The sequence below is a fragment of the Nannospalax galili genome, unplaced genomic scaffold (assembly GCF_000622305.1).
Source record: "Nannospalax galili isolate Female #2095 unplaced genomic scaffold, S.galili_v1.0 scaffold919, whole genome shotgun sequence".
Classification (NCBI taxonomy): domain Eukaryota; kingdom Metazoa; phylum Chordata; class Mammalia; order Rodentia; family Spalacidae; genus Nannospalax; species Nannospalax galili.
In genome coordinates this window covers 1517914-1530381 of record NW_008342543.1, presented here as the reverse complement: position 1 = coordinate 1530381, position 12468 = coordinate 1517914, and the positions used below count along the sequence as shown (strand labels likewise).

The following is a 12468-nucleotide window of genomic DNA, read 5'->3' as shown; positions in this document are numbered from 1 at the left end:
TGCTGCTGGGGCCTGCCTTCCTCTTGGCTGTCTCTTGTCTTTTAGGATAGAGCACATACCCATTGAAAGTGCTGGATCAGAGGGAGGGGAGCCTTCCTGAAATTGCTCAGACTCTTTCAGTAGTGTGTTCTGGATGCAATTTTTGCTTTGGTCCATTCAGTCAATCAGCCACTTACTTTAATAAGCACAGGTTTGACCACTTACTACAGTATGTCCCCATGCTAGGCGGTGCTAGAGATGTCAAGATGAATGACTCACAGCTCCTGCTTTTAGGAATTAGTTTCAACAGAAAGCATAATCCTATAATGTCTGTGCAGCACTGTAAGAATAGTGCTCAGCCTGTGGGGATGAGAAGAGGGAACAATGTGGTCCAGGAGGGCTGCAGTGGAGAGAGCAGCTTGGGAAGAGCTGGCCACCTCCATCGTCCCAGAGGTGCAGGCTTGGTGGCAAAGACAGCAGAGCCGAGTCCCAGTGGTGACCACGCGGCCTAGTCGATTGTGGGAAAACCCTTTCAACCAGGCAGAGTATTGCAGACCGGGTAAGATGATGCACACCTGTGAACAGGCGGCAACATGCTGCTACTTGAAGGGCGCTCGGTCAGTCCTCTGTGCTCACAGGAGCTCACTCCTTTGCCTTCCAGGCTGAGGGACAGGACTGGGACGCCGATGATCAGCAGTCGCACACTCGGCCTGCACTTCCACCCACGGAGTGGTCTGCACCACCAAGTCCCTGTCATGTTTCACTACTGCCACCTGTCTGTGATCTCAGTGACCGTCCACGCTGCCCTGGTGGCTTTGCAGCAGCCCCTGATCAGGTATGAAATGAAGGGAAGCCCATCACAGGTATGACTGACAGGCTTGGAGTTTCCCACGGGTGAGCAGCACAGAACAGAGATGCTTCCTGCAGGCTGTTGGCTGAGGTTTGCATCTCACTGTGAGCAACAGAAAAGGTGGCTAGAGAGGGCCAGAGGGACGTTGGGATTCCAGAGACTGAAGACTTGCAAACTGTAGTCAACCCCTGGAGGACTTGGATTCTTTTAAAAAAAATTATTATTTTTATCTTATGTGTATGAGTGTATTGCCTGCATGTATGTAAGTGCACCTGTGCCATGCAATGCCTGTGGAGGTCAGAAGAGGGCATCAAATGCCCTGGAACTGGATTTAGCCGCCATGTGGATGCTGGGAATTGAACCCCAGGCCCTCTGCAAGAGCAGCCAGAGCTCTTTAACTGCTGAGCCAAATCTCCAGCACCTGGGACTCTGCTTCTTACCCTGACTTCATGTTTCCCTGACTGTGCTTTGAGGGGTCACTTTATGTTCCTGAGCTGCATAATCTCTGTCTCTGAAACAGGAGCGCGAACGTGGCCCTTTTACATGAAGGCGTTTTTATTTTGAGTATTTACTACCTTCCTGGCTCTTTAACACGTATCCATATGATTTTATTCATCTATTCCCACTTCAGACACATATGTAATGTGTTCTGATAACTCTTCCCACCATCCTCTTTTCTTTCCCTCCCACTCCTGGGAGCCTCCCTTCCTCCCTACAAGTCCTTTGCTCATACTGCATTTTTGTTTAATTTTGTGACCCACTGAGTCCAACCAGGGCCTTTCGTATGAGGTTTTAGCAAATCCCAGAAAGGGATGGTACCAGGCACATAAAAAGGCTCCAGAGTTTTTCCATCTGCCACTCACTGTTTCTTCAGATAGAGGTTCACCTGCAAGGTTTTCTGCCCCTGCCCCTCATTGACTCAGCCCAGAGCATCTCCAGGGCGCAAAGCACTGAAGGTTCATGAATTTTATAAGTGGAGAGACACAGGTGATGATGACTAGAGCAGTGAGTGGGCTGTGCATGGCCATTCATCATGTCCCAGGATGGCTGGATATGTCCATTTAGATAATACAAAACATCCTAGACATACATGGGTAAAAGCTGCACATACGTCCAGTGCAATATTTAGGGTTAGAATCTTATAACACAAACTCTGAGGAAGGTAATTTGTCCAGCTCCTCTGTTCTAGAAAGCCTTTAAGAATGGACACATACGTATGAGAGAGCAGAGACCTCACCAGTTGTAACGCCCATGGTCTGTGAGCCCTGCTCTGTTAGGGTTTGGGAGCAGGAAATGAGATCCCTGTTCTGGGCCAGAAGATGTGACTTCCTCCCTTGAATTCTTGACCCAGTTGAGCCCATCTGCTGGTGATGTTCTCAGTGCTACTGGCCAACAGGTTCATTACAGATACTGAATAATCCCGGTAGTAATAGTTGACGAGTATCAAGGGACTAGAATCCAGAAACTGAAAACATTGAGAAAGGATGGGGTGGGTAGGCCTATCCAGCAGGGTAAGGTGATTCTAAGAGGCCAAAGGTGAATTGTACAGGTTTGAGGTAGTAGCAACTTATGACAGTGGAAAAGCCTGCAGAGAAGTTAAATCCGAGCACAGGAAAAAGTAGAGAGAATGGGGACTTGAGGGGTGCAGGCAGGTGGGAAGCAGAGGCTGCAAGCCAGGAACCATGGGCCAAGGTCAAAGAGTGCACGACCCCCCTCCCCCATGCTATGCTGAGGAGCTGAATGTTCTCCTGCCCAAAACCTTCTCTGAGCTGCTGCACCAAAGCTCTTAGATTCACTGATCTCCCAACTTGAAGACACTGGAGGAACATGAATTAGGGCTGGACGCTTTTCGTTCTTCTTCACTTCCGTGGTTATCTATCCACGGAGGCTACTGTGCTCATCAGAGGCATCAGGATGCACACAGTGCATCTGCTGAGGGACATGAAGGGTCCTCAGAGTCAACCTTCTCTTTGGAGAGCTCAAAGTCTGGCACACTGTTCCGGTGTGCATACGTTGACAGATGTAGCACGAGTGTGGCAGCAGAGTTTGTTAGGGAAACGTTACAGGAACTGAAGCACACAGGAGAGGAGCCCTGACAGTGGAAAGCTAAAGAAAACAGCATGGCAGTGACCCTGCAAAGCACCTTTCCCAATGGCTAGCTCTCTCTGATCAGCAAGCAGTGCTTCCGTGCAGGGCTCAGGATAGGATCTGTGTGCCAAGCGTGAGAAAGAGCAAGTGGCTGAATGTTGTGCTCTGGGATCAGCAGAGTGTTCACCTAGAAGCTAGGCACCAGCCCAGGTAGGGAAGGACATGACACCTCAGGGGTTCTGGGGCCCAGTGAGTAAATTTTCCCTCCAAAGCTAGAGTCAAGATCATCTTGTTCATCTCCAAGATATACTGTCTGGGGATCTTTGGATAACTTGTTCAATTCTGTAAATATCAGTTTTACCATATAAACACATAAACATATAAACAGGATACTTTTATGATTCACTCGTGATAGTAAACCAACAGGAATGCAACAAAATATATAGAAATCCCCACAGCACAAAATAGTGTGATTTGAGGCACTTTAAATACTTCTAGAAAAATGGAAACTGGAAATTCAGAGGTATATGGATCAGATCCCAGGCATTAAGAGACTCGGAGTCTGACAGTCATACAGGCGAAGCCCTCCAATTCAGAGTTGTCCTGTTAAATCGAGTGGTGTGCAGAGTATTGAGGGGCTTGTTAAGATAGGGGTTAAAAGAATGGGCTGGGGTCTGGGTGGCCCCAAGTATTAACTCTCAGCTCCTGCTCATTAGCTCTGTTCACTTTGTCATGTGGGATTTAGCTTTGGTGCATAATAGGAGAATTTAGACAGTCTCAGTGATACAAAATGTGGGACGCCCCTACCTTTGCATCCAATAGATTAATCTTTGCATGGCATCAACACACCCAGGCCACACATCTAGCACTGATAAGCACTTAACACATGGCAGGTGACATTCTGCACGAGGAAAAGCAGCTCTCTCCTGCCTCAAAGGAAAGTTTTACAGAGAAGTGATGACTGTTATGCTCCACCCAGGGGACAGGAGTGTGACAGAGAAAAACGAATTTGGGTAGGTAATTGGATCCAGAGTTTTATGTTGTAATTAACGATGCATCCAGGAGTTGGAAATGAATTGGTTGCGTATATGGAGTCGCTGAAGGCTTGAGCCAGGGAATACCCCCAAACACTGGCTCGCCTCATAGCTCTTTCCTGCAGGAGGGACAGGAGTGTAGCTAGGTGGACTAGTGAGAGGTCAAGAGGGTTCCCACCACCTGACCCACCTTGGGGAGCAGGCTTACTCTAGGGCTGCTGGGAGCTCCTGGGTCCTGACTGGGAGCAAAGACACCTTAGTAGAAAGTTTAGCCTTTGCTAGGCTCACACTCCTGCAAGTTTGCCAGCAGCAGCTTTCCAGATGGGAGCACAAGAGCCTCTGGAGAGTTAAACTTCACAGATGGGATAAAAATAGACCCGCCTTCCGTTCCCTGGGTTTTGCAAGGGGAATTTTTGTCTTGGCTCATGGTAGCTAGGAACAAAGGGAAGAAGCCCCTAAGCTTGTGGGAAATACTTGTCAAGCAGGGCAAGCAGCAGATTTTCCAGAAAAGCAGTCTTTCACAGAGTTAGATTCAACAAGGAGGAAGCAGGTGTGAAATTGATAATTAACCTCAGAAGACTCTTAACCTTCACTGAAAAAGACCAAAGAAAATAATCCAAATTTTAGCCTTCAAATGATTACAGCTAAGTTTCTCCGGAGGGGATCCCTTCCACTGAGGATGCCAACTAGAAGTCCTGCTTACGAAAATCACAGGTATTATAGCCCTTTTTGGGCAGACACCCCCTAAATTGTTTGTGATTATGTATATCACACACTTATTCTTTCCTTCTAGAATGTTCTCATTAATACAGATGGCTGAATGGTAAGTTTGTTTTATCTCTCAGTCAAAACAAATAACAAAGGTAGGTGTGGTATTGCACACCCCCAGTACTCAGGGGGTGAAACCAGGAACTCATGGTCAGCCTTGGTTACATAGCAAGTGCAAGGCCAGCCTGTGATACTTAAAACCCTGTCTCCAAACAAACAAACCCCCAACTCTTCCACCCCAAAATAAACAAAAATAAAATGAAGCAAGGGAAATTGGAATAGTATTACTATTGTATAATACAATTGTTCCTCAGTAAGGCAAAGCATCCTCAGTTACCCAAATCCCCATTGTTCATGACCCTCCTAAGAAATGTATTTTCATGCAAATGGAGAGATGGCTCAGTGGTTAGGAGCACTGGCTGCTCCTGCAGAAGAACTGGGTTTGATTCCTAGTGCCCACATGGCAACTGAAACCACCTATAACTCCCGTTTCCAGGGATCCGACGCCCTCTTCTGACCTCTGCTGGCATTGTACACATGGTACACTTAGATACATGCAGGCAATACATACATACACATAAAATAAAATTAAAATAATAAATAAGATGTTTTTTTAAAAAAGAAACTGTATTTTCATATACCCTACACACATTCCCATATGCCTTAAATCATCTCCAAATTACTGGCAACATTAATGTCACCTAAATTAGGAGATTAAACAAAATGTCACATGTGCGCCCATGAACATGCATTCCAGAGACAGCTTTTGTTTGGCACCAGAGCATAGCCTAGGCCTAGTTTCTACATAAGTAGCAGTTATATTCTGTTGTTTGAGGGATTAATTAAAAGACAGCATCTGTATACGGTCAGCATAGAAGCAAAACTTTCAGTTTATGGTGGGTTTAACCTCTCTTTTATAGCATTCTATTAAATTTTTGTTGTTTGACACATACACACATACACACATACATACACACATACATACATACATACATACATACATACATACATACAATACGCTTTGATCAAATCCACCCTTATTCGCTTCCCCCCAATTCCTCCCTCTCACCTCCACTACTTTTCCCTCTCACCTTCATGTGCTCTTCCTCAAACCCACTGAGTCCACTGTGTGTGTGTGTGTGTGTGTGTGTGTGTGTGTGTGTGTGTGTTAGCAGGAACCCACTGAGTCCACTGTGTGTGTGTGTGTGTGTGTGTGTGTGTGTGTGTTAGCACGACAATTATCTCAGGGTCCATTTCCCTGAAGAAAACTGACTCTTCCTCCTGATCAGCTGTTGATTACAAATAGCTCCCCAGCCAAGGGTGGGTCCATGCTAGGACTAGGGCTGCCTTGGCCTTGTGCATGCCTTGTGCATGCCTTGTGCATGCCTTGTGCACGCCTTGTGCATGCAGTCACAGCTGAGGCCTCTTGAATGATTTTTTATTGGCGTGTGTCCCAGTTAGCTTTCTATTGCTGTGATAATACACTCCAACCAAAACCAATTCAGGAAGGAAAGGATTTATTGGCTTACAGCTTACTGTGGGGGATGGTACCACTTACAGTGGGCTAGGCCCAAACACATCAACCAGCAATCAAGAAAATGTCCCATAGACATGGCCTCAGACCAACCTGATGGAGGAAATTGAGGTTCCCTCCAAGGTGCGTCAAGCTGACGACTGAGGCCAGGCAGCAGGGCTTTATTATCAGGAAGAGTTATTTGCTTTTATTTAATGTTCACTATTTTCCAGACTTTGCAGTTAGAACTGACTTTTGCTCCTCTCAAAGAGTCCTTGCCACGTCTCACGGCTGGGGTATATTACCAGTCCTTCCGACTGGTGGGCGACAAAGGATGTGGGCTATTCAGATCTTGCTCAGGTCCCATAGGTAGTGCGGCTGGTTTTCAGTGCCTGGCAGTGGGTGTGGGTGATGGTGCTGACTGCTCATGGCTGACCACACTGTCCCACCGATCTGAGCACCCAATGTCTCATCTAGTTTATCTCACAAACCTCTCTTCTCGGTGGCTTCAGTTTCTTTGCACTGCACTCCAGATTTTGGCTTATTTGTTTCTATCCCAATCTAGAGCACGGTGTGTTTAGGTAAGGGCCCCACCCAGTCATCTTGTCACTCTAGCACCTCATCCACTCTGGCCTATGCGTGAGACAAACAGTATTTGAATAACAGAATGGAATAGAGACAATGCCAAGTTGTTGCTCTGTCAATAAGCAGGATCATGAGTCTCCTGTCTGGTCTCCCCTAGCTCTCTTAAACAGCTAGAGTCAATAATCAACCCCTGAGACTATTTATCATGAATACCATTTTTGTTATAAGAAATAGTAAGTTTCTCTCTTTTTTTAAATTTTATTGATTTTTTTTTTGTGAATTTCATACAGAACATCTCAAACAATCTTGATCATTTTTATACCCCCATCTCCACTGGGACCCTCCCATAGCCTCTCTCTGGGTATTTTTTATTTATTTTATGTTATGTGTATGAGTGTATTTTCTGCATGTATGTAAGTGCACCTGTGTCAGCAATACCCATGGAGTCAGAAGACGGCTCCAGTTGCCCTGGTACTGGATTTATGAATGGTTGTTAGCTGCCATGTGGGTGCTGGGAACTGAACCCAGGTCCTCTGCAAGAGCAGCCAGTGCTCTTAACTTCTGAGATATCTCTCTAACCCCATTTCTCTGGGTATTAAAGCATACCTACTATCCGTAATATAACTAAGATGATGGGCTAAGCATGGTACAGGCTTTTGATTGCAGTACTTGGAGGGGGAAGAGCTTTATGATTTCAAGGTCAACCTGATCTACTTAGAAAGTTCCAGGCCAACCAGCAACCAGGGCAACGTAGCGAGGCTGTCTCTTGAAAAGATGAAATAATGACCCATTAGATTTTTTTTTTAACATGAGATTTGAAAGAAGCAAACAGAGTGAAAGTAGATTTCACTGATATGTTAATGAATAAAAACCAAAAGGATTAAGGTAGAGAAAATCACTATATACCCACATATGATAAGGCTGCACAATCACATAATTTCCCCAAATCTCATTTGAGTTCTAAAATTTGTCCTGGACAGCACATCTGCCTGCCACCTGACCCTTATAACGAATGGCAGAACTGGATAGAGTCTGTGAAGTTGCCTGTCAAACAGAGTACAGTGTTCTCAGTTAGCATAGATATGGGGAATGCCTTGTCAGTCATGACAGTCTAGAACATTCTGCTTGACTCTTGCATGGATCATGGATTATCAAGTCTACCACAAGAAGGCAAAATGTTCAAGTTGCAGGCTGAGGCTAGAAGGAGCTCATGCCAGGTGGTGTCCTGATGCTGGAAGAGGCTGGGTCCAAGAGCCCAAGTACTTGGGTCTAGTCTTGCTCTAGTCAGGTTTCCCTCCTGCCTCTCGAGAGTATGTTGCCCTGGAACTTGGCTTCACCATCTCAGCAGGTGTGCTGTACGTATGCAGGCATTAGGGCATTTTTCTTTACAGCTGTAGATGTGCTGTCATCCACAGCTTCCATACACACCTTTCAGACTTGCTGTTACATCATCCACACCAACCTGTGCAAACCATGGAAATCAACAGCACAGCTACTCAGTAGCACACCTCCGGGGCGGTCACTGCGTGGCTTTGCTCACCTCCTCTTTCTCCCATTTCTCTCTAGTTTTACTCGTCCTGGAAGAGGCTCTTGGCTTGGTAAAGGTGGCCCAGACATGGGACCAGAGCAGCCCCTCATTTCTCTGGAAAACTTAGTCTTTGGAGCTGGATACTGCAAGCCGACTTCCTCAGAGGTAATGTCCGCAAGGGGCCCGTGACCCCATGATCTGTAAGTCTCACCTTGCAGAGTGTGTTTTATGTGATGTGTACTTCTTTCAAATACCCCCTTAAGGCCATTGTTCACTATCCATCCAGTCTTCTCGTTCTCCCTGAAGAATGTCTCAAATACATTCTGAAGGTCGAGCCCTCTTCTTGGAGCTAAGGGCTCTCTGGACGCCAGAAAGTGGTACTGTGGGATTTTATACTGTTGAACACCTGTTGGCCTTGAGTCACTACTGCTTTCAAAACATGGATCCATCCACCTTCTGTTTGCTCGTTCTCTGAGTTTCCGTCTCCCTACCTGTAGAGTGAAGAAGCAAACAGCTGTCAACTCACAAGTGGCTACGTATACTCAGTATTACAGCAAATGTAAACTACTTAACCAAGTGCCTGGTGGTTTGCAGCTGCTCAAATGGCTTGTCTTCTGCTCCTTGCTTCTTCCCAAGAGATCGGTTGCCACTTTTCTGTAACATGCAGGGTTTGGCCACACACAGAATCACTGCCCATAATTCTCTTGAACACAAACGTGTGCATTTTTCATTAGTGGCTTGTTCAGAAATAACCAGCCTGTATTAGTCAAGGCATCTTGGAGACCCACAACCACAGGGACCATTCCTTCCTTGTCATATGGAATTGACTCACACAGTTGTAGAGGCTGAGAAGGCTCCAGGTCTGTGTTCAGTAAGCTGGAGGCCCAGGAGAACTGATGGCAAAAGGCTGAGTCCAGAAAACTGTCACTGATCGATAAAAGTTGGTAAGAGGGATGCAATTCTCTTTCATTGACTTGCTTATTCTAGACAGAACCTCAATGGATTGGACAAGTCATGTCACACTAGTGAGAACAGTCTCTCTTATCTCAGTCTTCTCATTTGTTCACATTTCAGTTTGAAACCCTCCATACTGAGAGTCAAAACAATATTTAACCACATTTCTGGACACCCAGACACATGGACTTAGAAATAAGCATCGTGTAGTAAACGGATGTGGAAGGTTCTCCTTACCAGCCAGCCCTGTCCATCTTCTGCTTCGTCTGGGCTCCACACTCACCTTGCTTTTCCAGGACATCTCCCCACGCTAAGACTCAGTCAGGAGATCAGGCCAGAAACACAGCTCAAGTCCGTCTGGGTGAAGGGCCAGTGTCGTGTTCTTATGGTCCTGTGGAGCCCAGAAAAGTGCTGCCCAGATTCTTCTCAGAGGTTGGGGACCTGAAACCAGAGTGGGTGTCAGTGCCCTGCATGTGTGGAAATGGCATTAGAGTACAAGAGGTCCAGTTTGCGGGAGGATTCCCATGACCTCTGAAGGACCTTTGGCACTCACTAGGCTTCTCAGAATGTGATGTACTTAAGCTCCTACATAGACCCTTGGATGGGCAAAGGAGAGTAAAAAGCAGGGGTCTGCCGCCATTGGATGGATATTTCTATATTATGTCCTGTGCGTCAGTGATGTCTTGTTCCATTATGGGATAAGGCCAGGATAGGCTTTCCATCCAGAAGGCCTGTGGCACACCCCCTGTCCCTGCAGTGCATTGTGGTGTGCCCCCAGGTCACCTCCCAGTTCCCCTGCATCAAAGAGCTTTTGGCAGGAGCAATCACTTCGTATGGCTTCCAGGCCTGGTCTGTTGCCTGTTGTGACCCCATCGTGGTTCAGCTTACCCTATTCCCAGCCTGTGCCTCCTTCATATCCACAGTATGCTAGCTCTGAGGGGCTCCTCAATAAGTCTACCCCCTAAAAGTCTTCAGCCAAGACTATTTCCTAGGGGACATGGCCTGAGACAGTCGTGATTGTATGCATTCATGGCTCACTTCAAACCATTTTTAGCAGGCGTCTTGCACACTGAGGACTTTACCCGGTGCCACCAAAGCATATGGCCGAGCTGTGATATGATGTCTGCCCTGAAGGCACTCTGCTGTTCCCTGCACATCCATCCAGCTGATTAAGACATATGCTGCCAGGAGAGTGTGCTCTGATTTCCTAGGAAACAGGACTTGCTGGCAGATGTTCTAAGGGTCTCTGGCTCTCCTGCACAGGGGCTCTGACTAGCCCCGAGTAGAGACCATCTCATTTAGCTTTCTTTCCTCAGGACCTAACAGAGCATCTGCCACACACAATCAGTGCTCGGGAAATGAATGTTGAATGAATGACAGACACAGTGTGTGAATCAAGCTGCACAGAGAACTGAACAGACGAGTCAAGTCAGAGCTTGCTCACTGCTTGACATGGGAGGGCACTGTAGAGTGATGGAGATCTCCAGGGGAAGATGAGGCCCCACACGAGGCTGCAGAGACCCTAGAGCTGGCACAGGGCAGGGCAGTGGACAACACAGATCACGTCAGCCCATTACAGATGACCCAGCACACTGTTCCTCTATTGTGATGTGTATCAGACAGGGATCTGGGTTCAATCTCCTGTTGTGAGCAAAGCATATGGAAAGTCAGTTTCCACAGCTATGAAATGAGAACCATCTTTGAGAAAGGGTTTCAGCAGTTAATATGTATAAAGACTGCAGAGCTGGATTTTGTGGGCATTTGCTGCAGTGCCATTGGGTTTTGTTTGGTCTTTTCTTGGTTCTTCCCAGGACTTTGTGTCAAGGCAAATGTGTGTGTGTCTTTCATAAGTTCAGATAGAGTGGCTGACTTGAGAGTGTTTAGCATGCCCCTGAAACTCAACTCACTGAGTGATTTTCTGTGCTCCGTTCTTTTATTATATACTTTCCGTTTGGATCCCATCCAATCAGGTGCAGTCAGTGCTGTGACCATCCTGCACCTTCCCACAAGGAAAGGCTATGAAACAGAGAATCCAATCTCATTTCCCCATTCCCCTGAGAGCCTTGTAGCTCCATCCCAGGAAGCTCAGAGCATTGGAAGACATTGCTGGAATGTTCATGGGCTGGCTGCTGTATCAGCTGGAGACATCCTGCGTGCATCAGAGAACAGGTGCTCCTCCCAGTGAGCTCTTCCTGGCAGAGGCCTTTGCAAAGCTAGAGCAGGAGAACGTCACAGGGAGATGGGGGCTGACCTGTGCCTCTGTTCCCTCCTGTAGGCACTTGGACATTTGACCTTGGCATTTAAAACCGGTGACACAGTTTTGTGTCTTCTCATCACAAACCATCTGTGCATGCAGACATTGTTTATCCTTTGAGTCGGGATCTGTCCTTTGAGGGGTGTGCTAGCGCCCGCCTCCATGGCTGCTAAGGAGACTGAATGATATAATCTTATCGTGGCCTTGAGTAGAGCATGGCACAAAACTTCCAAAGAAAAAACCTCTGCAGATATTTCTCTCTTATCTGCACAGTTAAATCAGTGTGACTCCAAAGCCCTGACTGGTGTTGTAGGTGGGACATTGAAGGAAGAGTCATAAATGTGTTTCTGTTCCTGGCTTCAAAACTAAGCTCCTGTGTGACCTTGAAGGAGCCGCAAGTCTATCTGTTCTCAGTTTCCCAACATGTAAGAAGAGAACTGAGTGGAATCTTCTAGCATGGCTCCTTCAGGGCTTCTCTGCTGTGTTTACTGTGGTATCCCTGTCACAAGCAGTCGGGACAGTCACATATATGTTGTGTTCTGATCCCATTTCTCAGTGAGAGAGAGAGAGAGAGAGAGAGAGAGAGAGAGAGAGATGAGAGGAGGAAGAGGAGGGAGAAGGAGGTTAAAGGGAAAAGAAGGATAGAGGGAGAGGAGAGGGGGAGAGAGGGACCGATTGGGAGAGGAGGGGGGAGAGAGGGACCGACCAGGAGAGGAGAGGGAGGAGGAGATGAGGAGGAAAGGAGAGAGAGGGAGAAGAGGGGATGACAGAGAAAGGAGGGGAGGGGAGAAGAGGGACCGATTGGGAGAGGAGGGGGGAGAGAGGGACCGACCAGGAGAGGAGGGGGAGGAGGAGATGAGGAGGAAAGGAGAGAGGGAGAAGAGGGGATGACAGAAAAAGGAGGGGAGGGGAGAG

At 47.1% G+C, this 12468-nt stretch overlaps 1 protein-coding gene across 2 annotated transcripts in view; it reads left to right on the top strand.

Annotated features, from left to right (window-relative positions):
* The window catches only part of Fam135b (family with sequence similarity 135 member B), a 325309-nt gene that overhangs the window by 222323 nt on the left and 90518 nt on the right, over positions 1 to 12468 (top strand). For both annotated transcript variants that reach the window (XM_008838576.2, XM_008838577.1), the window contains exons 6-7: positions 641 to 814; positions 8384 to 8510. In XM_008838576.2, the coding sequence (XP_008836798.1) occupies positions 641 to 814; positions 8384 to 8510 (301 nt within the window). The remainder of the gene's footprint in view (positions 1 to 640; positions 815 to 8383; positions 8511 to 12468) is intronic.